At 46.6% G+C, this 27,733-nt stretch overlaps 1 protein-coding gene across 7 annotated transcripts in view; it reads right to left on the bottom strand.

The window, feature by feature from the left end:
• The window catches only part of aldh8a1 (aldehyde dehydrogenase 8 family, member A1), a 35,006-nt gene extending 8,431 nt beyond the window's left edge, over positions 1-26,575 (bottom strand). For 6 of the 7 annotated variants that reach the window (XR_016495511.1, XR_016495510.1, XR_016495509.1 and 3 more), the window contains exons 1-6: positions 26,130-26,575; positions 8,619-8,766; positions 7,152-7,307; positions 3,816-3,965; positions 3,306-3,562; positions 2,494-2,655 (exon numbers count right to left, since the gene is read on the bottom strand). Coding sequence is in view for 1 of the 7 variants with exons in the window: in XM_090233324.1 (XP_090089450.1) it covers positions 2,494-2,655; positions 3,306-3,562; positions 3,816-3,965; positions 7,152-7,307; positions 8,619-8,766; positions 26,130-26,276 (1,020 nt within the window). In the remaining 6 variants the exon portion in view is untranslated. The remainder of the gene's footprint in view (positions 1-2,493; positions 2,656-3,305; positions 3,563-3,815; positions 3,966-7,151; positions 7,308-8,618; positions 8,767-26,129) is intronic. The other variant, XR_016495512.1, reaches the window with a different exon arrangement.
• Positions 26,576-27,733: the final 1,158 nt, after the last annotated feature.

Raw genomic sequence — 27,733 nt, forward strand, 5'->3', positions numbered from 1 at the left:
TTCAGCCATTGGATTACTGAACAAAACAAGCCAACAAAATTGAGGTTTTTGGATATAAAGAGGGACTTTATGGAACAAAACAAACATTTATTGTGTAACTGGGAGTCTTGTGAGTGCAACCATACAAATATCATCAAAGGTAAGTGATTAATTTTATTGCTATTTCTGACTTTTGTGACTAATCTACTTGGCTGCTAACTGTTTGTAATGTTTTGTGTGCTGAGCGCTGTTCTAAGATAATCACATGGTTTGCTTTCGCCGTAAAGATTTTTTTGAAATCTGACAAGGCGGCAATAAGAATAACAATAAGTTAAGCTTTATTTTGATGTATTGCACTTGTGATTTCATGAAAGTTTAATATTTATAATAATTTTATTTGAATTTGGCACACTTTTACTTGAAATTGGCACATTTGACACTGCAATTTCACCGGAGGTTGTACGCTAAATTAAAAGTTCATTTGTGTAATTTCTTTCCTTCTTAATGCGTTTGAGCCAATCAGTTGTGTTGTGACAAGGTAGGGGTGGTATACAGAAGATCGCCCTATTTGGTAAAAGACTAAGTCCATATTATGTCAAGAACAGCTCAAATAAGCAAAGAGAAATGACAGTCCATCATTACTTTAAGACATGAAGGTCAGTCAATCCGGAAAATTTCAAGAAAAACACTGGAATGAGTAGGTTTGTCCAAACTTTTGACTGGTACTGTATATATATATATATATATATATATATATATATATATATATATATATATATATGAAGTAGCTTGACCACTGATTGGCCAGCTTATTTCTCTCAATTTCGGGAACAAATTTAAAAACACAGAGATAGCGTGACAAGATCCTGAGGCGAGGCCCTTTCTCGTGCTATTCATCCACCACCATCACCTCATGTTTCAGCATGATAACGCACGGCCCCATGTCACAAGGATCTGTACACAATTCCTGGAATCTGAAAATGTCCCAGTTCTTCCATGGCCTGCATTCTCACCAGTCCCCCATTGAGCATGTTTGGGATGCTCTGGATTGACGTGTACGACAGAGTGTTCCAGTTCCCGCCAATATCGAGCAACTTCACACAGCCATTAAAGAGGAGTGGGACAACATTCCACAGGCCACAATCAACAGCCTGATCAACTCTGTGTGAAGGAGATAAGTGAAGTGTGAAGGAGGCAAATGGTGGTCAAACCAGATACTGACTGGTTTTCTAATCCACGCCCCCCAAAACAATTTTTAAAGGTATCTTGTGACCAACAGATGCACATCTGTATTCCCAGTCATGTGAAATCAATAGATTAGGGCCTAATACATTTTTTTTCCAAATTGACTGATTTCCTTCTGTGAAGTATGTAGATAATGATTTTTTAATAACATGATCTTCGAGAACTAACAACCACTAGAATAAAATCCAGACAGTCAGGGAGAAGTAACAACGTCATGGCATTGGGCCATTGATTTTGGTTATAATGTTTGAGTCACTCAGATAGCATAAGAACACAGCAATAGCCATGGCAGAATGAGCTTTAAAGTAACTGTTCAGTGTTTCCAGATTCATATTAAATGCATACCTTATAATCACTTACAATATTAGTCAAATAACAACAGAATGGTGTGGGCGTATATACCGGTCATTAAAAATATGAATACAAGTAGACCGCTGATTGGCCAGCTCATCCTCCTCTAGACCACTGATTGGCCAGCTCATCCTCCTCTAGTAGACCGCTGATTGGCCAGCTCATCCTCCTCTAGACCACTGATTGGCCAGCTCATCCTCCTCTAGTAGACCGCTGATTGGCCAGCTCATCCCCCTCTAGACCGCTGATTGGCCAGCTCATCCCCCTCTAGACTACTGATTGGCCAGCTCATCCCCCTCTAGACCATTGATTGGCTAGCTCATCCCCCTCTAGACCGCTGATTGGCCAGCTCATCCCCCTCTAGACCACTGATTGGCCAGCTCATCCCCCTCTAGACCACTGATTGGCCAGCTCATCAGCTTTAATTTATGCTTTGGCCACAAATACGAGTATAGGATGAGTCAACAACATTATTTGGGTAACAGAATTAACAAAATATTCACTTTTAAAAGTTACTTTAAAACCGCACATTTTCTCTCTGCCCAAGGGGAAAATGTGTGGAATTGCAGGAAATTAGTTTTAAATTAGTTTTAAATTAGCTTTAAGGTCCAATGCAGCTGTTTTTTTCCCTTCTCAATGTCAAATCATTTCTGGGTAATAATTAACTACATTACTGTGATTGTTTTCAATTAAAATGGTTAAAAAAGAAACAGAAATGTTTCTTAGCAAAGAACAAGGCTTCTGCCAGGACTGTAACTTAGTGGGGAGAGGAAACCTGACAACTAGCTGCTACTGGCAGACAGGTTTGGTCCTCCATCTTATTGGTGATGTCACAAGGCAGGCCAAAACTCCATCCCTCCAGAAACTAAATCCTAGGGGAAACACTGTTAATACCCTGTATATTATGTGACGTCATACCTTCTCCAGGTGTTCCCTGCTGACCAGAGCTCCGTTATTGTTGTCGGGGTCGGAGGGAGCACCAGTTTTCCATTTCCGCGCGGCCGCCACAAACCTCTTCAGGAACTCTGGGTAAATACTCCTCTCTACGTAGATCCTACTGGTGCACAGACAGATCTCACCCTGGGGGGGAGGAGGAGGAAGAGGAGGAGGAAGAGGAAGAGGAGGATGAGAAGGAGGCGGATGAGGATGAGGAGGAGGAGGAGGGGGAGGAAGAGGAGGAGGAGGGTCACCTTACTGTCAGCTAGCAAAAATATGAGAAATGTCACCACCATGTGGCCAACACATGAACTTGCAACATCTGTTATAGAGGGTCATTCAGAAGGGTTTCATGTATAAAACGGTCATGAACACAGCCGATATGATTCCTCATTCTACATGATAGAGAACATGACACTTCTACCAATGCATTTATTTTATCTAAGCATTCTATAATGTTTCATCATCTCACTCAACTGCAAACTCAATATTCCACGATTGGCCAGACTTTTATTTTTTACCTTTATTTAACTAGGCAAGTCAGTTAAGAACAAATTCTGATGATGCTCTCGTACTATTGGCCCATCCATCCTGAGTCCCCCTCTTACCCTATTGGCTCACCCTGAGTCCCCCTCTTACCCTATTGGCTCACCCTGAGTCCCCCTCTTACCCTATTGGCCCATCCTGAGTACCCCTCTTACCCTATTGGCCCATCCTGAGTACCCCTCTTAACCTATTGGCTCATCCTGAGTCCCTCTCTCACTCTATTGACCTATCCTGAGTCTTACTCTCACCTGATTGGAGAAGGAGGATCGTACGGTGGTGGTGACAGCTTGGTCTAGGTCAGCGTCTGAGAAGACGATGGCGGGATTCTTCCCGCCCAGCTCCAGGCTCAGCTTCTTACAGAACGGAGCCGAACGCTCTGTGATTCGCTGGGCCGTCGCCGTGGAGCCCGTGAAACTGACCAATGGGACGTCAGGGTGGCCCACGAGAGCATCGCCCGCCCGCGGGCCGGTGCCGAACACCATGTTGATCACACCCGGAGGAAACCCTGGGGGGAGAGGGAGGAGAGAAGAGGAGAAGAGGAGAAGAGGAGAAGAGGAGAGGAGGAGAAGAGGAGAGGAGAAGAAGAGAAGAGGAGAGGAGAAGAGAAGAGGAGAGGAGAGGAGAAGGGATGGAAAAGAGAGAGAGAAATGGGGAGAGAAAGAGGAGTTTGCTTTCACCAGTCTAGTTTTTCACCAGTGTCATTGCTGATTAGTTGAAATGAAGTGAGGTGTGTTGCATTGTGGGTAGCGTAGTCCTACCGGCCTCCTCCAGTAGTTTGCACATCATCCAGGCGGTTACCGAGGTCATCTCGCTGGGCTTAGCAACCACCGTGTTGCCCGTAGCAACAGCCGGAGCGATCTTCCAGGTGAGCAGGTATAGAGGCAGGTTCCAGGGACTGATCAGACCAGCTACACACACACACATACACACACAGAGAATCAGAAAGAGTTGGTCAGTTAATAAAACCACCCCTATATAAACCTAGTAGTAGAGACCTTCACTCTCTATCTGTGTCTCAAATGGCACCCTATTCCCTTCATAGTGCACTACTGTTGACCAGGGCTCTATGGTACCCTATTCCCTTCATAGTGCACTACTGTTGACCAGGGCTCTATGGTACCCTATTCCCTTCATAGTGCACTACTGTTGACCAGGGCTCTATGGTACCCTATTCCCTTCATAGTGCACTACTGCCTTCCTGAAGACAAACAATGTATACGAAATGCTTCAGTCTGGTTTTAGACCCCATCATAGCACTGAGACTGTACTTGTGAAGGTGGTAAATGACCTTTTAATGGCATCAGACCGAGGCTCTGCATCTGTCCTCGTGCTCCTAGACCTTAGTGCTGCTTTTGATACCATCGATCACCACATTCTTTTGGAGAGATTGGAAACTCAAATTGGTCTACACGGACAAGTTCTGGCCTAGTTTAGTTATTTTCTGTCGGAAAGATATCAGTTTGTCTCTGTGGATGGTTTGTCCTCTGACAAATCAACTGTAAATTTTGGTGTTCCTCAAGGTTCCGTTTTAGGACCACTATTGTTTTCACTATATATTTTACCTCTTGGGGATGTCATTCGAAAACATAATGTTAACTTTCACTGCTATGCGGATGACACACAGCTGTACATTTTAATGAAACATGGTGAAGCTCCAAAATTGCCCTCGCTAGAAGCATGTGTTTCAGACATAAGGAAGTGGATGGCTGCAAACTTTCTACTTTTAAACTCGGACAAAACAGAGATGCTTGTTCTAGGTCCCAAGAAACAAAGAGATATTCTGTTGAATCTGACAATTAATCTTAATGGTTGTACAGTCCTCTCAAATGAAACTGTGAAGGACCTCGGCGTTACTCTGGACCCTGATCTCTCTTTTGAAGAACATATCAAGGCCATTTCAAGGACCGCTTTTTTCCATCTACTTAACATTGCAAAAATCAGAAACTTTCTGTCCAAAAATGATGCAGAAAAATTAATCCATGCTTTTGTCACTTCTAGGTTAGACTACTGCAATGCTCTACTTTCCGGCTACCCGGATAAAGCACTAAATAAACTTCAGTTAGTGCTAAATACGGCTGCTAGAATCCTGACTAGAACCAAAACATTTGATCATATTACTCCAGTGCTAGCCTCCCTACACTGGCTTCCTGTCAAAGCAAGGGCTGATTTCAAGGTTTTACTGCTAACCTACAAAGCATTACATGGGCTTGCTCCTACCTATCTCTCTGATTTGGTCCTGCCGTACATACCTACACGTACGCTACGGTCACAAGATGCAGGCCTCCTAACTGTCCCTAGAATTTCTAAGCAAACAGCTGGAGGCAGGGCTTTCTCCTATAGAGCTCCATTTTTATGGAATGGTCTGCCTACCCATGTCAGAGACACAAACTCGGTCTCAACCTTTAAGTCTCTACTGAAGACTCATCTCTTCAGTGGGTCATATGATTGAGTGTAGTCTGGCCCAGGAGTGGGAAGGTGAACGGAAAGGCTCTGGAGCAACGAACCGCCCTTGCTGTCTCTGCCTGGCCGGTTCCCCTCTTTCCACTGGGATTCTCTGCCTCTAACCCTATTACAGGGGCTGAGGCACTGGCTTACTGGGGCTCTCTCATACCGTCCCTGGAGGGGGTGCGTCACCTGAGTGGGTTGATTCACTGATGTGGTCATCCTGTCTGGGTTGGCGCCCTCCCCTTGGGTTGTGCCGTGGCGGAGATCTTTGTGGGCTATACTCAGCCTTGTCTCAGGATGGTAAGTTGGTGGTTGAAGATATCCATCTAGTGGTGTGGGGCTGTGCTTTGGCAAAGTGGGTGGGGTTATATCCTTCCTGTTTGGCCCTGTCCGGGGGTGTCCTCGGATTGGGCCACAGTGTGTCCTGACCCCTCCTGTCTCAGCCTCCAGTATTTATGCTGCAGTAGTTTATGTGTCAGTTTGTTATATCTGGAGTACTTCTCCTGTCCTATTCGGTGTCCTGTGTGAATTTAAGTGTGCTCTCTCTAATTCTCTCTTTCTCTCTCTCGGAGGACCTGAGCCCTAGGACCATGCCTCAGGACTACCAGGCATGATGACTCCTTGCTGTCCCCAGTCCACCTGACCGTGCTGCTGCTCCAGTTTCAACTGTTCTACCTTATTATTATTCTACCATGCTGGTCATTTATGAACATTTGAACATCTTGGCCATGTTCTGTTATAATCTCCACCCGGCACAGCCAGACGAGGACTGGCCACCCCACATAGCCTGGTTCCTCTCTAGGTTTCTTCCTAGGTTTTTGGCCTTTCTAGGGAGTTTTTCCTAGCCACCGTGCTTCTACACCTGCATTGCTTGCTGTTTGGGGTTTTAGGCTGGGTTTCTGTACAGCACTTTGAGATATCAGCTGATGTACGAAGGGCTTTATAAATACATTTGATTTGATTTGATACTGTTGACCAGGGCTCATAGGGTTCTGGTCTAAAGTAGTGCACCTATATAGGGAATAGGGTGCCATTTGAGAGATTCCCTGACTGCAATACCCATAACAAACAAGGCTCCTCTAACCTATAAACATTTCCCAGGCTTTAAACAGGACTGTAAAGGGTTTGCACACATTTCAGCGAATGTGGATCTCTGAGTCAAATACTGAGTAAATCACTATTGGTGTGTCTGAGTCAATCACTATTGGTGTGTCTGAGTCAATCACTATTGGTGTGTCTGAGTCAAACACTATTGGTGTGTCTGAGTCAATCACTATTGGTGTGTCTGAGTCAATCACTATTGGCGTGTCTGAGTCAAACACTATTGGTGTGTCTGAGTCAATCACTATTGGTGTGTCTGAGTCAATCACTATTGGTGTGTCTGAGTCAATCACTATTGGTGTGTCTGAGTCAAACACTATTGGTGTGTCTGAGTCAATCACTATTGGTGTGTCTGAGTCAATCACTATTGGTGTGTCTGAGTCAATCACTATTGGTGTGTCTGAGTCAGTCACTATTGGTGTGTCTGAGTCTGGAGACAGCTTTATAACTTCAAAAGCTTTTAGTTCATCAAGGCCTGGTCTCACCCCCCCCCCCCCCACACACACACACACACAGATCCCCCACTCCCACAGACAGCTAGGACTCACCCACTCCCACAGGACTACGGACAGTGTAGTTGACACAGCCCAGATGGTCCATGGTAGTACAGTCGGTGGTGTGGTGGAGAACAGAAGAGGCAAAGAACCGGAAGTTATCGACCGCCCGCGGGACATCCACCGTACGGGCGAACATTACGGTTTTACCTGGAACACAGACAGATACACAGGAGGTAACGGTTTTACCTGGAACACAGACAGATACACAGGAGGAAACGGTTTTACCTGGAACACAGACAGATACACAGGAGGAAACTGTTTTACCTGGAACACAGACAGATACACAGGAGGAAACTGTTTTACCTGGAACACAGTCAGACACACAGGAGGTAACGGTTTTACCTGGAACACAGACAGATACACAGGGGGAAACTGTTTTACCTGGAACACAGACAGACACACAGGAGGAAACTGTTTTACCTGGAACACAGACAGATACACAGGAGGAAACTGTTTTACCTGGAACACAGTCAGACACACAGGAGGTAACGGTTTTACCTGGAACACAGACAGATACACAGGAGGAAACTGTTTTACCTGGAACACAGACAGACACACAGGAGGTAACGGTTTTACCTGGAACACAGACAGATACACAGGAGGAAACGGTTTTACCAGGAACACAGACAGATACACAGGAGGAAACTGTTTTACCTGGAACACAGACAGACACACAGGAGGTAATGGTTTTACCTGGAACACCTGGAACACAGACAGATACACGGGAGGTAACGGTTTTACCTGGAACACAGACAGATACACAGGAGGAAACTGTTTAACCTGGAACACAGTAATACAGTCGCAGGAGGAAATTATTTTACCTGGAACACAGTAATACAGTCGCAGGAGGAAACGGTTTTACCTGGAACACAGTAATACAGTCGCAGGCGGAATCTGTTATACCTGGAACACAGTAATACAGTCGCAGGAGGAAACTGTTTAACCTGGAACACAGTAATACAGTCGCAGGAGGAAACTTTTTAACCTGGAACACAGTAATACAGTCGCAGGAGGAAACTGTTTAACCTGGAACACAGTAATACAGTCGCAGGAGGAAACTGTTTAACCTGGAACACAGTAATACAGTCGCAGGAGGAAACTGTTTAACCTGGAACACAGTAATACAGTCGCAGGAGGAAACTTTTTAACCTGGAACACAGTAATACAGTCGCAGGAGGAAACTGTTTAACCTGGAACACAGTAATACAGTCGCAGGAGGAAACTGTTTTACCTGGAACACAGTAATACAGTCGCAGGAGGAAACTGTTTTACCTGGAACACAGTAATACAGTCGCAGGAGGAAACTGTTTAATTTCAGCAAGGTAACAATGTTGTAATGTCAAGCACAATCAAAAGTTATGGTGTCTTTAAGAGTCAGAATGTATAGTCAAATAGTCTTGTTGTGGTCCAGACTTCCCAAGCCAAATTTCTATCAGATCAGGGGTTAGGGGTCAGCACCTTGGTCTCGTGACTCTGCCTGGGCCAACTCTTCCAGCTGAGCTTCCATCAGGTCAGCCAGTTTATTCATCACCTGACCTCTCTCAGCTGGGCTACGGGCTGACCAATCAGGGAATGCCTCTCTAGCGGCCTGCACCGCAGCCTCCACCTGCAACCAATCAGGACAGGGTTGGCGTGTGTGTGTCTGTCAAGCCAAACGTCATGTAACTGCAGTCCATAAACAGAGGTGGAAAAAGTACCCAATTGTCATACTTGAGTAAAAGTAATGATACCTTAATAGAAAATGACTCTTATAAAAGTGAAAGTCACCCAGTTAAATACTACTTTTAAAATTCCTATTAATCAAACCAGACGGCACCATTTTCTTGTTTTTTAAATGTCCAGATAACCATGGGCACAGTCCAACACTCAGACATAATTTATAAACGAAGCATTTGTGTTTAGTGAGGGATGTTCTCTGTTTAGTGAGTCCTCCAGATCAGAGGCAGTAGGGATGACCAGGGATGTTCTCTGTTTAGTGAGTCTGCCAGATCAGAGGCAGTAGGGATGACCAGGGATGTTCTCTGTTTAGTGAGTCCTCCAGATCAGAGGCAGTAGAGGATGACCAGGGATGTTCTCTGTTTAGTGAGTCCTCCAGATCAGAGGCAGTAGGGATGACCAGGGATGTTCTCTGTTTAGTGAGTCCTCCAGATCAGAGGCAGTAGGGACGACCAGGGATGTTCTCTGTTTAGTGAGTCCTCCAGATCAGAGACAGTAGGGACGACCAGGGATGTTCTCTGTTTAGTGAGTCCTCCAGATCAGAGGCAGTAGGGATGACCAGGGATGTTCTCTGTTTAGTGAGTCCTCCAGATCAGAGGCAGTAGGGATGACCAGGGGTGTTCTCTGTTTAGTGAGTCCACCAGATCAGAGGATGTAGGGATGACCAGGGATGTTCTCTGTTTAGTGAGTCCTCCAGATCAGAGACAGTAGGGACGACCAGGGATGTTCTCTGTTTAGTGAGTCCTCCAGATCAGAGGCAGTAGGGATGACCAGGGATGTTCTCTGTTTAGTGAGTCCTCCAGATCAGAGGCAGTAGGGATGACCAGGGAGGTTCTCTGTTCAGTGAGTCCTCCAGATCAGAGACAGTAGGGATGACCAGGGATGTTCTCTGTTTAGTGAGTCCTTCAGATCAGAGGCAGTAGGGATGACCAGGGATGTTCTCTGTTTAGTGAGTCCTCCAGATCAGAGTCAGTAGGGACGACCAGGGATGTTCTCTGTTTAGTGAGTCTGCCAGATCAGAGGCAGTAGGGATGACCAGGGATGTTCTCTGTTTAGTGAGTCTGCCAGATCAGAGGCAGTAGGGATGACCAGGGATGTTCTCTGTTTAGTGAGTCCTCCAGATCAGAGGCAGTAGGGATGACCAGGGATGTTCTCTGTTTAGTGAGTCCTCCAGATCAGAGGCAGTAGGGATGACCAGGGGTGTTCTCTGTTTAGTGAGTCCACCAGATCAGAGGATGTAGGGATGACCAGGGATGTTCTCTGTTTAGTGAGTCTTCCAGATCAGAGACAGTAGGGACGACCAGGGATGTTCTCTGTTTAGTGAGTCCTCCAGATCAGAGGCAGTAGGGATGACCAGGGATGTTCTCTGTTTAGTGAGTCCTCCAGATCAGAGGCAGTAGGGATGACCAGGGAGGTTCTCTGTTCAGTGAGTCCTCCAGATCAGAGACAGTAGGGATGACCAGGGATGTTCTCTGTTTAGTGAGTCCTTCAGATCAGAGGCAGTAGGGATGACCAGGGATGTTCTCTGTTTAGTGAGTCCTCCAGATCAGAGTCAGTAGGGACGAACAGGGATGTTCTCTGTTTAGTGAGTCTGCCAGATCAGAGGCAGTAGGGATGACCAGGGATGTTCTCTGTTTAGTGAGTCCTCCAGATCAGAGGCAGTAGGGATGACCAGGGATGTTCTCTGTTTAGTGAGTCCTCCAGATCAGAGGCAGTAGGGATGACCAGGGATGTTCTCTGTTTAGTGAGTCTGCCAGATCAGAGGCAGTAGGGATGACCAGGGATGTTCTCTGTTTAGTGAGTCCTCCAGATCAGAGGCAGTAGGGATGACCAGGGATGTTCTCTGTTTAGTGAGTCCTCCAGATCAGAGGCAGTAGGGATGACCAGGGATGTTCTCTGTTTAGTGAGTCCACCAGATCAGAGGCAGTAGGGATGACCAGGGATGTTCTCTGTTTAGTGAGTCCACCAGATCAGAGGCAGTAGGGATGACCAGGGATGTTCTCTGTTTAGTGAGTCCTCCAGATCAGAGGCAGTAGGGACGACCAGGGATGTTCTCTGTTTAGTGAGTCTGCCAGATCAGAGGCAGTAGGGATGACCAGGGATGTTCTCTGTTTAGTGAGTCCCCCAGATCAGAGACAGTAGGGATGACCAGGGATGTTCTCTGTTTAGTGAGTCCTCCAGATCAGAGGCAGTAGGGATGACCAGGGATGTTCTCTGTTTAGTGAGTCCTCCAGATCAGAGACAGTAGGGATGACCAGGGATGTTCTCTGTTTAGTGAGTCCTCCAGATCAGAGGCAGTAGTGATGACCAGGGATGTTCTCTGTTTAGTGAGTCTGCCAGATCAGAGGCAGTAGAGATGACCAGGGATGTTCTCTGTTTAGTGAGTCTGCCAGATCAGAGGCAGTAGGGATGACCAGGGATGCTCTCTGTTTAGTGAGTCTGCCAGATCAGAGACAGTAGGGATGACCAGGGATGTTCTCTGTTTAGTGAGTCTGCCAGATCAGAGGCAGTAGGGATGACCAGGGATGCTCTCTGTTTAGTGAGTCCTCCAGATCAGAGGCAGTAGGGATGACCAGGGAGGTTCTCTGTTCAGTGAGTCCTCCAGATCAGAGACAGTAGGGATGACCAGGGATGTTCTCTGTTTAGTGAGTCCTTCAGATCAGAGGCAGTAGGGATGACCAGGGATGTTCTCTGTTTAGTGAGTTCTCCAGATCAGAGGCAGTAGGGACGACCAGGGATGTTCTCTGTTTAGTGAGTCTGCCAGATCAGAGGCAGTAGGGATGACCAGGGATGTTCTCTGTTTAGTGAGTCCTCCAGATCAGAGGCAGTAGGGATGACCAGGGATGTTCTCTGTTTAGTGAGTCCTCCAGATCAGAGGCAGTAGGGATGACCAGGGATGTTCTCTGTTTAGTGAGTCTGCCAGATCAGAGGCAGTAGGGATGACCAGGGATGTTCTCTGTTTAGTGAGTCCTCCAGATCAGAGGCAGTAGGGATGACCCGGGATGTTCTCTGTTTAGTGAGTCCACCAGATCAGAGGCAGTAGGGATGACCAGGGATGTTCTCTGTTTAGTGAGTCCACCAGATCAGAGGCAGTAGGGATGACCAGGGATGTTCTCTGTTTAGTGAGTCCTCCAGATCAGAGGCAGTAGGGACGACCAGGGATGTTCTCTGTTTAGTGAGTCTGCCAGATCAGAGGCAGTAGGGATGACCAGGGATGTTCTCTGTTTAGTGAGTCCTTCAGATCAGAGGCAGTAGGGATGACCAGGGATGTTCTCTGTTTAGTGAGTCCTCCAGATCAGAGTCAGTAGGGACGACCAGGGATGTTCTCTGTTTAGTGAGTCTGCCAGATCAGAGGCAGTAGGGATGACCAGGGATGTTCTCTGTTTAGTGAGTCCTCCAGATCAGAGGCAGTAGGGATGACCAGGGATGTTCTCTGTTTAGTGAGTCCTCCAGATCAGAGGCAGTAGGGATGACCAGGGATGTTCTCTGTTTAGTGAGTCTGCCAGATCAGAGGCAGTAGGGATGACCAGGGATGTTCTCTGTTTAGTGAGTCCTCCAGATCAGAGGCAGTAGGGATGACCAGGGATGTTCTCTGTTTAGTGAGTCCTCCAGATCAGAGGCAGTAGGGATGACCAGGGATGTTCTCTGTTTAGTGAGTCCACCAGATCAGAGGCAGTAGGGATGACCAGGGATGTTCTCTGTTTAGTGAGTCCACCAGATCAGAGGCAGTAGGGATGACCAGGGATGTTCTCTGTTTAGTGAGTCCTCCAGATCAGAGGCAGTAGGGACGACCAGGGATGTTCTCTGTTTAGTGAGTCTGCCAGATCAGAGGCAGTAGGGATGACCAGGGATGTTCTCTGTTTAGTGAGTCCCCCAGATCAGAGACAGTAGGGATGACCAGGGATGTTCTCTGTTTAGTGAGTCCTCCAGATCAGAGGCAGTAGGGATGACCAGGGATGTTCTCTGTTTAGTGAGTCCTCCAGATCAGAGACAGTAGGGATGACCAGGGATGTTCTCTGTTTAGTGAGTCCTCCAGATCAGAGGCAGTAGTGATGACCAGGGATGTTCTCTGTTTAGTGAGTCTGCCAGATCAGAGGCAGTAGAGATGACCAGGGATGTTCTCTGTTTAGTGAGTCTGCCAGATCAGAGGCAGTAGGGATGACCAGGGATGCTCTCTGTTTAGTGAGTCTGCCAGATCAGAGACAGTAGGGATGACCAGGGATGTTCTCTGTTTAGTGAGTCTGCCAGATCAGAGGCAGTAGGGATGACCAGGGATTCTCTCTGTTTAGTGAGTCCTCCAGATCAGAGGCAGTAGGGATGGCCAGGGAGGTTCTCTGTTCAGTGAGTCCTCCAGATCAGAGACAGTAGGGATGACCAGGGATGTTCTCTGTTTAGTGAGTCCTTCAGATCAGAGGCAGTAGGGATGACCAGGGATGTTCTCTGTTTAGTGAGTCCTCCAGATCAGAGGCAGTAGGGACGACCAGGGATGTTCTCTGTTTAGTGAGTCTGCCAGATCAGAGGCAGTAGGGATGACCAGGGATGTTCTCTGTTTAGTGAGTCCTCCAGATCAGAGGCAGTAGGGATGACAAGGGATGTTCTCTGTTTAGTGAGTCCTCCAGATCAGAGGCAGTAGGGATGACCAGGGATGTTCTCTGTTTAGTGAGTCTGCCAGATCAGAGGCAGTAGGGATGACCAGGGATGTTCTCTGTTTAGTGAGTCCTCCAGATCAGAGGCAGTAGGGATGACCCGGGATGTTCTCTGTTTAGTGAGTCCACCAGATCAGAGGCAGTAGGGATGACCAGGGATGTTCTCTGTTTAGTGAGTCCACCAGATCAGAGGCAGTAGGGATGACCAGGGATGTTCTCTGTTTAGTGAGTCCTCCAGATCAGAGGCAGTAGGGACGACCAGGGATGTTCTCTGTTTAGTGAGTCTGCCAGATCAGAGGCAGTAGGGATGACCAGGGATGTTCTCTGTTTAGTGAGTCCCCCAGATCAGAGACAGTAGGGATGACCAGGGATGTTCTCTGTTTAGTGAGTCCTCCAGATCAGAGGCAGTAGGGATGACCAGGGATGTTCTCTGTTTAGTGAGTCCTCCAGATCAGAGACAGTAGGGATGACCAGGGATGTTCTCTGTTTAGTGAGTCCTCCAGATCAGAGGCAGTAGTGATGACCAGGGATGTTCTCTGTTTAGTGAGTCTGCCAGATCAGAGGCAGTAGAGATGACCAGGGATGTTCTCTGTTTAGTGAGTCTGCCAGATCAGAGGCAGTAGGGATGACCAGGGATGCTCTCTGTTTAGTGAGTCTGCCAGATCAGAGACAGTAGGGATGACCAGGGATGTTCTCTGTTTAGTGAGTCTGCCAGATCAGAGGCAGTAGGGATGACCAGGGATGCTCTCTGTTTAGTGAGTCCTCCAGATCAGAGGCAGTAGGGATGGCCAGGGAGGTTCTCTGTTCAGTGAGTCCTCCAGATCAGAGACAGTAGGGATGACCAGGGATGTTCTCTGTTTAGTGAGTCCTTCAGATCAGAGGCAGTAGGGATGACCAGGGATGTTCTCTGTTTAGTGAGTCCTCCAGATCAGAGGCAGTAGGGACGACCAGGGATGTTCTCTGTTTAGTGAGTCTGCCAGATCAGACGCAGTAGGGATGACCAGGGATGTTCTCTGTTTAGTGAGTCCTCCAGATCAGAGGCAGTAGGGATGACAAGGGATGTTCTCTGTTTAGTGAGTCCTCCAGATCAGAGGCAGTAGGGATGACCAGGGATGTTCTCTGTTTAGTGAGTCTGCCAGATCAGAGGCAGTAGGGATGACCAGGGATGTTCTCTGTTTAGTGAGTCCTCCAGATCAGAGGCAGTAGGGATGACCAGGGATGTTCTCTGTTTAGTGAGTCCTCCAGATCAGAGGCAGTAGGGATGACCCGGGATGTTCTCTGTTTAGTGAGTCCACCAGATCAGAGGCAGTAGGGATGACCAGGGATGTTCTCTGTTTAGTGAGTCCACCAGATCAGAGGCAGTAGGGATGACCAGGGATGTTCTCTGTTTAGTGAGTCCTCCAGATCAGAGGCAGTAGGGACGACCAGGGATGTTCTCTGTTTAGTGAGTCTGCCAGATCAGAGGCAGTAGGGATGACCAGGGATGTTCTCTGTTTAGTGAGTCCCCCAGATCAGAGACAGTAGGGATGACCAGGGATGTTCTCTGTTTAGTGAGTCCTCCAGATCAGAGGCAGTAGGGATGACCAGGGATGTTCTCTGTTTAGTGAGTCCTCCAGATCAGAGACAGTAGGGATGACCAGGGATGTTCTCTGTTTAGTGAGTCCTCCAGATCAGAGGCAGTAGTGATGACCAGGGATGTTCTCTGTTTAGTGAGTCTGCCAGATCAGAGGCAGTAGAGATGACCAGGGATGTTCTCTGTTTAGTGAGTCTGCCAGATCAGAGGCAGTAGGGATGACCAGGGATGCTCTCTGTTTAGTGAGTCTGCCAGATCAGAGACAGTAGGGATGACCAGGGATGTTCTCTGTTTAGTGAGTCTGCCAGATCAGAGGCAGTAGGGATGACCAGGGATGCTCTCTGTTTAGTGAGTCCTCCAGATCAGAGGCAGTAGGGATGACCAGGGATGTTCTCTGTTTAGTGAGTCCTTCAGATCAGAGGCAGTAGGGATGACCAGGGATGTTCTCTGTTTAGTGAGTCCTCCAGATCAGAGGCAGTAGGGACGACCAGGGATGTTCTCTGTTTAGTGAGTCTGCCAGATCAGAGGCAGTAGGGATGACCAGGGATGTTCTCTGTTTAGTGAGTCCTCCAGATCAGAGGCAGTAGGGATGACCAGGGATGTTCTCTGTTTAGTGAGTCCTCCAGATCAGAGGCAGTAGGGATGACCAGGGATGTTCTCTGTTTAGTGAGTCTGCCAGATCAGAGGCAGTAGGGATGACCAGGGATGTTCTCTGTTTAGTGAGTCCTCCAGATCAGAGGCAGTAGGGATGACCAGGGATGTTCTCTGTTTAGTGAGTCCTCCAGATCAGAGGCAGTAGGGATGACCCGGGATGTTCTCTGTTTAGTGAGTCCACCAGATCAGAGGCAGTAGGGATGACCAGGGATGTTCTCTGTTTAGTGAGTCCACCAGATCAGAGGCAGTAGGGATGACCAGGGATGTTCTCTGTTTAGTGAGTCCTCCAGATCAGAGGCAGTAGGGACGACCAGGGATGTTCTCTGTTTAGTGAGTCTGCCAGATCAGAGGCAGTAGGGATGACCAGGGATGTTCTCTGTTTAGTGAGTCCCCCAGATCAGAGACAGTAGGGATGACCAGGGATGTTCTCTGTTTAGTGAGTCCTCCAGATCAGAGGCAGTAGGGATGACCAGGGATGTTCTCTGTTTAGTGAGTCCTCCAGATCAGAGACAGTAGGGATGACCAGGGATGTTCTCTGTTTAGTGAGTCCTCCAGATCAGAGGCAGTAGTGATGACCAGGGATGTTCTCTGTTTAGTGAGTCCTCCAGATCAGAGGCAGTAGGGATGACCAGGGATGTTCTCTGTTTAGTGAGTCTGCCAGATCAGAGGCAGTAGAGATGACCAGGGATGTTCTCTGTTTAGTGAGTCTGCCAGATCAGAGGCAGTAGAGATGACCAGGGATGTTCTCTGTTTAGTGAGTCTGCCAGATCAGAGGCAGTAGGGATGACCAGGGATGCTCTCTGTTTAGTGAGTCCTCCAGATCAGAGACAGTAGGGATGACCAGGGATGTTCTCTGTTTAGTGAGTCTGCCAGATCAGAGGCAGTAGGGATGACCAGGGATGCTCTCTGTTTAGTGAGTCCTCCAGATCAGAGACAGTAGGGATGACCAGGGATGTTCTCTGTTTAGTGAGTCCACCAGATCAGAGGCAGTAGGGATGACCAGGGATGTTCTCTGTTTAGTGAGTCCTCCAGATCAGAGGCAGTAGGGATGACCAGGGATGTTCTCTGTTTAGTGAGTCCTCCAGATCAGAGGCAGTAGGGACGACCAGGGATGTTCTCTGTTTAGTGAGTCTGCCAGATCAGAGGCAGTAGGGATGACCAGGGATGTTCTCTGTTTAGTGAGTCCCCCAGATCAGAGACAGTAGGGATGACCAGGGATGTTCTCTGTTTAGTGAGTCCTCCAGATCAGAGGCAGTAGGGACGACCAGGGATGTTCTCTGTTTAGTGAGTCTGCCAGATCAGAGGCAGTAGGGATGACCAGGGATGTTCTCTGTTTAGTGAGTCCCCCAGATCAGAGACAGTAGGGATGACCAGGGATGTTCTCTGTTTAGTGAGTCCTCCAGATCAGAGGCAGTAGGGATGACCAGGGATGTTCTCTGTTTAGTGAGTCCTCCAGATCAGAGACAGTAGGGATGACCAGGGATGTTCTCTGTTTAGTGAGTCCTCCAGATCAGAGGCAGTAGTGATGACCAGGGATGTTCTCTGTTTAGTGAGTCCTCCAGATCAGAGGCAGTAGGGATGACCAGGGATGTTCTCTGTTTAGTGAGTCTGCCAGATCAGAGGCAGTAGAGATGACCAGGGATGTTCTCTGTTTAGTGAGTCTGCCAGATCAGAGGCAGTAGGGATGACCAGGGATGCTCTCTGTTTAGTGAGTCCTCCAGATCAGAGACAGTAGGGATGACCAGGGATGTTCTCTGTTTAGTGAGTCTGCCAGATCAGAGGCAGTAGGGATGACCAGGGATGCTCTCTGTTTAGTGAGTCCTCCAGATCAGAGACAGTAGGGATGACCAGGGATGTTCTCTGTTTAGTGAGTCCACCAGATCAGAGGCAGTAGGGATGACCAGGGATGTTCTCTGTTTAGTGAGTCCTCCAGATCAGAGACAGTAGGGATGACCAGGGATGTTCTCTGTTTAGTGAGTCCTCCAGATCAGAGGCAGTAGGGATGACCAGGGATGTTCTCTGTTTAGTGAGTCCTCCAGATCAGAGGCAGTAGGGATGACCAGGGATGTTCTCTGTTTAGTGAGTCTGCCAGATCAGAGGCAGTAGGGAGGACAAGGGATGTTCTCTGTTTAGTGAGTCTGCCAGATCAGAGGCAGTAGGGATGACCAGGGATGTTCTCTGTTTAGTGAGTCCTCCAGATCAGAGGCAGTAGTGATGACCAGGGATGTTCTCTGTTTAGTGAGTCCTCCAGATCAGAGGCAGTAGGGATGACCAGGGATGTTCTCTGTTTAGTGAGTCTGCCAGATCAGAGGCAGTAGGGATGACCAGGGATGTTCTCTGTTTAGTGAGTCCTCCAGATCAGAGGCAGTAGGGATGACCAGGGATGTTCTCTGTTTAGTGAGTCTGCCAGATCAGAGGCAGTAGGGATGACCAGGGGTGTTCTCTGTTTAGTGAGTCTGCCAGATCAGAGGCAGTAGGGATGACCAGGGATGTTCTCTGTTTAGTGAGTCCTCCAGATCAGAGGCAGTAGGGATGACCAGGGATGTTCTCTGTTTAGTGAGTCTGCCAGATCAGAGGCAGTAGGGATGACCAGGGATGCTCTCTGTTTAGTGAGTCCTCCAGATCAGAGACAGTAGGGATGACCAGGGATGTTCTCTGTTTAGTCAGTCCTCCAGATCAGAGGCAGTAGGGATGACCAGGGATGTTCTTTGTTTAGTGAGTCCTCCAGATCAGAGACAGTAGGGATGACCAGGGATGTTCTCTGTTTAGTGAGTCCTCCAGATCAGAGGCAGTAGTGATGACCAGGGATGTTCTCTGTTTAGTGAGTCCTCCAGATCAGAGGCAGTAGGGATGACCAGGGATGTTCTCTGTTTAGTGAGTCCTCCAGATCAGAGGCAGTAGGGATGACCAGGGATGTTCTCTGTTTAGTGAGTCCTCCAGATCAGAGACAGTAGGGATGACCAGGGATGTTCTCTGTTTAGTGAGTCTGCCAGATCAGAGGCAGTAGGGATGACCAGGGATGTTCTCTTGATAAGTGTGTGAATTAGACCATTTTCCTGTCCTGCTAGCCATTCAAAAATGGAACGAGTACTTTTGGGTTTCAGGGAAAATGTATGGAGTAAAAAATACATTATTTAAGTACTTTACACGACTGTCCATAAAGTAGCCTAGCAGAAAAATATTTAACCACATCATAGTATACTATAGAACACACCCATCCCAAACTACTATGTTGAGAAACACCATACACATCCAACCCAAACTACTATGTTGAGAAACACCAGACACTCCAACCCAAACTACTATGTTGAGAAACACCAGACACATCCAACCCAAACTACTATGTTGAGAAACACCAGACACTCCAACCCAAACTACTATGTTGAGAAACACCAGACACATCCAACCCAAACTACTATGTTGAGAAACACCAGACACATCCAACCCAAACTACTATGTTGAGAAACACCAGACACATCCAACCCAAACTACTATGTTGAGAAACACCAGACACTCCAACCCAAACTACTATGTTGAGAAACACCAGACACATCCAACCCAAACTACTATGTTGAGAAACACCAGACACTCCAACCCAAACTACTATGTTGAGAAACACCAGACACATCCAACCCAAACTACTATGTTGAGAAACACCAGACACATCCAACCCAAACTACTATGTTGAGAAACACCAGACACATCCAACCCAAACTACTACAGCGCCTTCGCAAAGTATTCAGACTCCTTGACTTTTTCCACATTTTGTTACATTACAGCCTTATTCTAAAATGGGTTCAATTGTTATACAATCAACACACAATACCCCATAATGACATCACAATACCCCATAATGACATCACAATACCCCATAATGACATCACAATACCCCATAATGACATCACAATATCCCATAATGACATCACAATACCCCATAATGACATCACAATACCCCATAATGACATCACAATACCCCATAATGACATCACAATACCCCATAATGACAAAGGAAAAACTGGTTTAATGAAATGTTATATAAAAAAAAATTCATATCATATTTACATAAGTATTACATTGTCACATGAGCATGTCATGTCACGCTGGAGAGAGGAAGCAGGTACGGGGAGTCAAACATCGAATTATAACGGACAGAGACGAGACAGGAACAGAGCCAGAACCACATTCAAAAGACAAAAACAATCAATGCAGCAGCTGGGAACAGACCAGGGAACTGACACATATAGTGGAGGAAATGAACAGGTGATGAGTGAGTCCAGGTGAACAGACCAGGGAACTGACACATATAGTGGAGGAAATGAACAGGTGATGAGTGAGTCCAGGTGAACAGACCAGGGAACTGACACATATAGTGGAGGAAATGAACAGGTGATGAGTGAGTCCAGGTGAACAGAGCAGGGGAACTGACACATATAGTGGAGGAAATGAACAGGTGATGAGTGAGTCCAGGTGAACAGACCAGGGAACTGACACATATAGTGGAGGAAATGAACAGGTGATGAGTGAGTCCAGGTGAACAGACCAGGGAACTGACACATATAGTGGAGGAAATGAACAGGTGATGAGTGAGTCCAGGTGAACAGACCAGGGAACTGACACATATAGTGGAGGAAATGAACAGGTGATGAGTGAGTCCAGGTGAACAGAGCAGGGAACTGACACATATAGTGGAGGAAATGAACAGGTGATGAGTGAGTCCAGGTGAACAGACCAGGGAACTGACACATATAGTGGAGGAAATGAACAGGTGATGAGTGAGTCCAGGTGAACAGACCAGGGAACTGACACATATAGTGGAGGAAATGAACAGGTGATGAGTGAGTCCAGGTGAACAGAGCAGGGGAACTGACACATATAGTGGAGGAAATGAACAGGTGATGAGTGAGTCCAGGTGAACAGAGCAGGGAACTGACACATATAGTGGAGGAAATGAACAGGTGATGAGTGAGTCCAGGTGAACAGACCAGGGAACTGACACATATAGTGGAGGAAATGAACAGGTGATGAGTGAGTCCAGGTGAACAGAGCAGGGGAACTGACACATATAGTGGAGGAAATGAACAGGTGATGAGTGAGTCCAGGTGAACAGACCAGGGAACTGACACATATAGTGGAGGAAATGAACAGGTGATGAGTGAGTCCAGGTGAACAGAGCAGGGAACTGACACATATAGTGGAGGAAATGAACAGGTGATGAGTGAGTCCAGGTGAACAGACCAGGGAACTGACACATATAGTGGAGGAAATGAACAGGTGATGAGTGAGTCCAGGTGAACAGACCAGGGAACTGACACATATAGTGGAGGAAATGAACAGGTGATGAGTGAGTCCAGGTGAACAGAGCAGGGGAACTGACACATATAGTGGAGGAAATGAACAGGTGATGAGTGAGTCCAGGTGAACAGAGCAGGGAACTGACACATATAGTGGAGGAAATGAACAGGTGATGAGTGAGTCCAGGTGAACAGAGCAGGGAACTGACACATATAGTGGAGGAAATGAACAGGTGATGAGTGAGTCCAGGTGAACAGAGCAGGGAACTGACACATATAGTGGAGGAAATGAGCATGTGATGAGTGAGTCCAGGTGAACAGAGCAGGGAACTGACACATATAGTGGAGGAAATGAACATGTGATGAGTGAGTCCAGGTGATCAGAGCAGGGAACTGACACATATAGTGGAGGAAATGAACATGTGATGAGTGAGTCCAGGTGATCAGAGCAGGGAACTGACACATATAGTGGAGGAAATGAACATGTGATGAGTGAGTCCAGGTGAACAGAGCATGGAACTGACACATATAGTGGAGGAAATGAACAGGTGATGAGTGAGTCCAGGTGAACAGAGCAGGGAACTGACACATATAGTGGAGGAAATGAACAGGTGATGAGTGAGTCCAGGTGAGTCCAATAACGCTGATGCGAGTGACGAGGGAGCGCAGGTGTGAATGATGGATGGCAGGGGTGAGTGATGGAGGGCAGGTGTGAGTGATGGAGGGCAGGTGTGAGTGATGGAGGGCAGGTGTGAGTGATGGAGGGCAGGAGTGTGTGATGCAGGGTAATCTGGCGCTAGAAGTAAGATCCTTTACCTCAGTACTTTGATGAAGCACCTTTGGCAGCGATTACAGCCTCCAGTCTTCTTGGGTATGATGCTACAAGCTTGGCACACCTGTATTTGGGGAGTTTCTCCCATTCTTCTCTGCAGATCCTCTCAAGCTCTGTCAGGTTGGATGGGGAGCGTCGCTGCACAGCAACATTCAGGTCTCTCCAGAGATGTTCGTATGGGTTCAAGTCTAGGCTCTGGCTGGGCCACTCAAGGACATTCAGAGACTTGTCCCGAAGCCATTCCTGCGTTGTCTTGGTTGTGTGCTTAGGGTTGTTGCCCTGTTGGAAGGTGAACCTTGGGCCCAGTTTTAGGTCCTGAGCTCTGGAGCAGATCAAGGATCTCTCTGTACTTTACTGCATTCATTCATTTATTTATTTATTTAATTTAACCAGGTTTCACATTTATTTAACCAGGTAGGCTAGTTGAGAACACCTTTATTTAACCAGGTAGGCTAGTTGAGAACACCTTTATTTAACCAGGTAGGCTAGTTGAGAACAATTTCTCATTTACAACTGCGACCTGGCCAAGATAAAGCATAGCAGTACGACACATACAACGACACAGAGTTACACATGGAGTAAAACAAACATACAGTCAATAGTACAGTAGAAAAAATTATATATACAGTGAGTGCAAATGAGGTAAGATAAGGGAGGTAAGGCAATAAATAGGCCATAGTGGCAAAGTAACTACAATATACCAATCAACTGGAGTGGTAGATGTGCAGAAGATGGATGTGCAAGTAGAGATACTGGAGTGCAAAGGAGCAAAATAAATAAATAAATACCAGTATGGGGATGAGGTAGATAGATGGGCTGTTAACAGATGGGCTGTTAACAGATGGGCTATGTACAGGTGCAGTGATCTGTGAGCTGCTTTGACAGCTGGGGCTTAATGCTAGTGAGGGAGATATGAGTCTCCAGCTTCAGAGATTTTTGCAGTTCGTTCCAGTCATTGGCAGCAGAAAACTAGAAAGAAAGGTGGCCAAAGGGGGAATTGGCTTTGGGGGTGACCAGTGAAATATACCTGCTGGAGTGCGTGCTACGGGTGGGTGCTGCTATGGTCACCAATGAGCTGAGATAAGGAGGGGCTTTACCTAGCAAAGACTTGTAGATGACCTGGAGCCAGTGGGTTTGGCGATGAGTATGAAGCGAGGGCCAGCCAACGAGAGCGTACAGGTCGCAGTGGTGGGTAGTATATGGGGCTTTGGTGACAAAACGGATGGCACTGTGATAGACAACATCCAATTTGTTGAGTAGAGTGTTGGAGGCTATTTTGTAAATGACATTGCCGAAGTCGAGGATCGGTAGGATGGTCAGTTTTACGAGGGTATGTTTGGCAGCGTGAGTGAAGGATGCTTTGTTACGTTCATCTTTCCCTCGATCCTGACTAGTCTCCCAGTCCCTGCCACAGAAAAACATCCCCACAGCATGATGCTGCCACCACTATGCTTCACCATAGGGATGGTGCCAGGTTTCCTCCAGACGGAACGCTTGGCATTCAGGCTAAGAATTCAATCTTGGTTTCATCAGACCAGAAAATCTTGTTTCTCATGATCTGAGAGTCTTTAGGTGCCTTTTGGCAAACTCCAAGCGGGCTGTCATGTGCCTTTTACTGAGGAGTGTCTTCCGTCTAGCACTCTACTGTAAAGACCTGATTGGTGGAGTGCTGCAGAGATGGTTGTCCTTCTGGAAGGTTCTCACATTTCCACAGAGGAACTCTGGAGCTCTGTCAGATTGACCATCGGGTTCTTGGTTACCTCCCTGACCAAGGCCCATCTCCCTTGATTGTTCAGTTTGGCAGGGCGGCCAGCTCTAGCAAGAGTCTCAGTGGTTCCAAACTTATTCCATTTAAGAATGATGGAGGCCACTGTGTTCTTGGGGATCTTCAATGTTGCAGAAATGTTTTGGTATCCTTCCCCAGATCTGTGCCTCGGCACAATCCTGTCTCTGAGCTCTACGGACAATTCCTTCCACCTCATGGCTTGGTTTTTTCTCTGACATGCACTTTCAACTGTGGGACCTTATATAGACAGGTGTTGTACCTTTCCAAATCATGTCCAATCAATTGAATTGACCACAGGTGGACTCTAATCAAGTTGTACAAACATCTCAAGGATGATCAATGAAAGAACGATGCACTTGAAATACATTTTGAGTCTCTTAGCAAAGGGTCTGAATACTTACGTAAATAAGGTATTTCATTTTTTTAATGTTTTAATACAACTGCAAACATTTCTAAAAACCTGTTTTCACTTTGTCATTAGTGGGTATTGTGTGTAGATTGCTGACGAAACAAATATATTTTATCATATTTAGAATAAGGCTTTAACGTAACAAAATGTGGGAAAAAGTCAAGGTGTCTGAATACCTTCTGAAGGCACAGTATGTTGAGAAACACCAGACACTCCAACCCAAACTAGACAGTGAGAAACACCAGACACTCCAACAACCCAAACTAGACAGTGAGAAACACCAGACACTCCAACCCAAACTAGACAGTGAGAAACACCAGACACTCCAACCCAAACTAGACAGTGAGAAACACCAGACACTCCAACCCAAACTAGACAGTGAGAAACACCAGACACTCCAACCCAAACTAGACAGTGAGAAACACCAGACACTCCAACAACCCAAACTAGACAGTGAGAAACACCAGACACTCCAACAACCCAAACTAGACAGTGAGAAACACCAGACACTCCAACAACCCAAACTAGACAGTGAGAAACACCAGACACTCCAAACCAAACTAGACAGTGAGAAACACCAGACACTCCAAACCAAACTAGACAGTGAGAAACACCAGACACTCCAACCCAAACTAGACAGTGAGAAACACCAGACACTCCAACCCAAACTAGACAGTGAGAAACACCAGACACTCCAACCCAAACTAGACAGTGAGAAACACCAGACACTCCAACCCAAACTAGACAGTGAGAAACACCAGACACTCCAACAACCCAAACTAGACAGTGAGAAACACCAGACACTCCAACAACCCAAACTAGACAGTGAGAAACACCAGACACTCCAACCCAAACTAGACAGTGAGAAACACCAGACACTCCAACCCAAACTAGACAGTGAGAAACACCAGACACTCCAACCCAAACTAGACAGTGAAAAACAACAAAGGTATTCTAGTTGCCAGAACGTCTTGGCTTTCCAGCTTTTAACCAACCTAACTTCTTACTTGAACATGTTGTGTGAGTTTAATAGAACGACTAGACCCGGGTCCATTGATCTAGCAGTTGGTTAATCATTAGCTGTCCGTCTGTTGACTTTGCACAGAGCAAAGGTACATCTCTGTGACTCAGCAGAATCATTTAAGGTATAGGTACATCTCTGTGACTCAGCAGGAGGACATAGGCAGAATCATTTAAGGTATACACTTGTCAGAATATCAGAATATCATGCATTACGTCAGCAAATAGCATGCATTATGTCAGCAAATATCATGCATTATGTCAGCAAATAGCATGCATTATGTCAGCAAATATCATGCATTATGTCAGCAAATAGCATGCATTATGTCAGCAAATATCATGCATTATGTCAGCAAATAGCATGCATTATGTTAGCTCATATCAAACATTATGTCATGTCATGCATTATGTCAGCTCATACCATGCATTATGTCAGTTCATATCATGCATTATGTCAGGTCATACCATGCATTACGACAGCTCATACCATGCATTATGTCAGGTCATACCATGCATTACGACAGCTCATACCATGCATTATGTCAGGTCATACCATGCATTACGACAGCTCATACCATGCATTATGTCAGGTCATACCATGCATTACGACAGCTCATACCATGCATTATGTCAGGTCATATCATGCATTACGACAGCTCATATCATGCATTATGTCAGGTCATACCATGCATTATGTCAGGTCATACCATGCATTATGTCAGCTCATATCATGCTGTCTTCTACTTTCTCCAGTATGTATGGGGTTGCCTATAGGCCTTCAGTACTTAGTGTGTCAAATCACACAACGTGATAGATTGGCCCACTTAGTGTAAGTACATGATAGATACATTGTATCGTAATATCATTACTACTACACTACATTGTAGCGACACTTGAACACGTAGAATATCGGGGTTAACTACACGCCCAATGCACAGCTAAGGAATAAATGAACATTTAATGTCTGCAGCAACAAAATGCAAAACGACAGACAGATTCATCTGAGGACGACCATAGGATCACGCGTCGCTCCTAACCCCACCTCATCCGTTCCGCTGTCGGGCACTTTGCAGTAGACGTCCCCGGTGGAAGGGTCGTAGGAGTCGATGTGTCGGGAGCACGGGACGAACTTTCCTCCGATGTAGTTCTCAAGAACGAGGTGTGTTCGGTGGTCAGCGGTCTTCGACATGGCTCGGCTGGCAAATAGTGTTATTATGAAGACTGTACTGTTAAAATAATGGCGAGTTGAGGTGGAGACCAGGATGAGAAAATATAAATCACCTGTGGAGACACTCGGCTCGCAGGTACAGATGTTCTCACTTCTCACGGCTCAATTAAAACGCGTGAAGTAACGGGACCCTGGAGTCCCTCCCACTTTACAACCAGTGTCGGGTCAACGTACCAAAAGACAGCCTATTCCCTACTTGATGCACTACTTTAGAACAGAACTCATAGGGCTCTGGTCCCAAAACAGGGAACTATAAAGGGAAAAAGGGAGGTCTTCAGGAAGCATTGTTGTCAGTGTTGTATTGTAGTTATTGCCATGGACCAATAGAAACTTCTAAAATTGTTATTGACGGGTGGAGGCGGGACGTTGATAGTATACGATTTTCAATAACTTACATAGCATACATAAAATAAACTAGATCCCCTTTTCTAAATCCCCTACAATACAGCCCCACAGTGGAGGTGTCATAATACCCATAAAACCTAGCAGTCAAATAGGGAAATGGTTCCAATAATTTTCCCACCATTCATTTCTCTCATAGGGGCCCTAAAATTTGACAAAGACACCAGCCACCCCAGTCATAGACTGTCCTCTCTGCTACCAGAGCTCCGAGTCTAGGTCCAAAACGCTTCTTAACAGCTTCCACCCCCAAGCCATAAGACTCCCGAACAGCTAATGAATTGGCTACCCAGACATGTCCCCCCCCCCCCATCTCACTTTACCTCTACCTACATGTACACAACCGTTCAAATGTTTGGGGTCACTTAGACATGTCCTTATTTTCTAAAGAAAAGCACAGTTTTTGTCTATTAAAATAACATTAAATTGATCAGAAATACAGTGTAAACATTGTAAATGTTGTAAATGACTGTTGTAGCTGGAAACGCCTGATGTTTAATGGAATATCTACATAGGTGTACAGAGGCCCATTATCAGCAACCATCACTCCTGTGTTCCAATGGCACGTTGTGTTAGCTAATCCAAGTTTATCATTTTAAAAGGATAATTGATCATTAGAAAACCACTTCTGCTGCTATGCTTGTGTAGCGTGGTTCGTTCTGCGTCGTGTACTTTTAATTAGGACGCTGCCACAACTGGAGGTCTGCTGGTTGAATTATTTTTATTTGCCCTGCACACGAAGAGACAACACACGTTACGTTAACCCTTGGCGCAGTCCTAGCTCGTCTGGCACCTTGCTAGCCGAAGGTCAGGCAAAAGTATGGAGATACGGAAATACAGAAAACCCGCGATGGACCAAACCAAAATATACAAAACTTTTACAATCACATGTCTGTACAATATTGTTATGAAAAAGGGTTTGTACACAAAAGAAAAACATTAGCTCTGCAGCTGTAATTAAATTAAAAAAATACACTGAATTATTATTATTATCAAATTATTAACAGCCCCTCTTGACC

Source organism: Oncorhynchus mykiss, chromosome 4, assembly GCF_057628025.1.
Source record: "Oncorhynchus mykiss isolate SJ-2025 chromosome 4, ASM5762802v1, whole genome shotgun sequence".
Taxonomy (NCBI): Eukaryota; Metazoa; Chordata; class Actinopteri; order Salmoniformes; family Salmonidae; genus Oncorhynchus; species Oncorhynchus mykiss.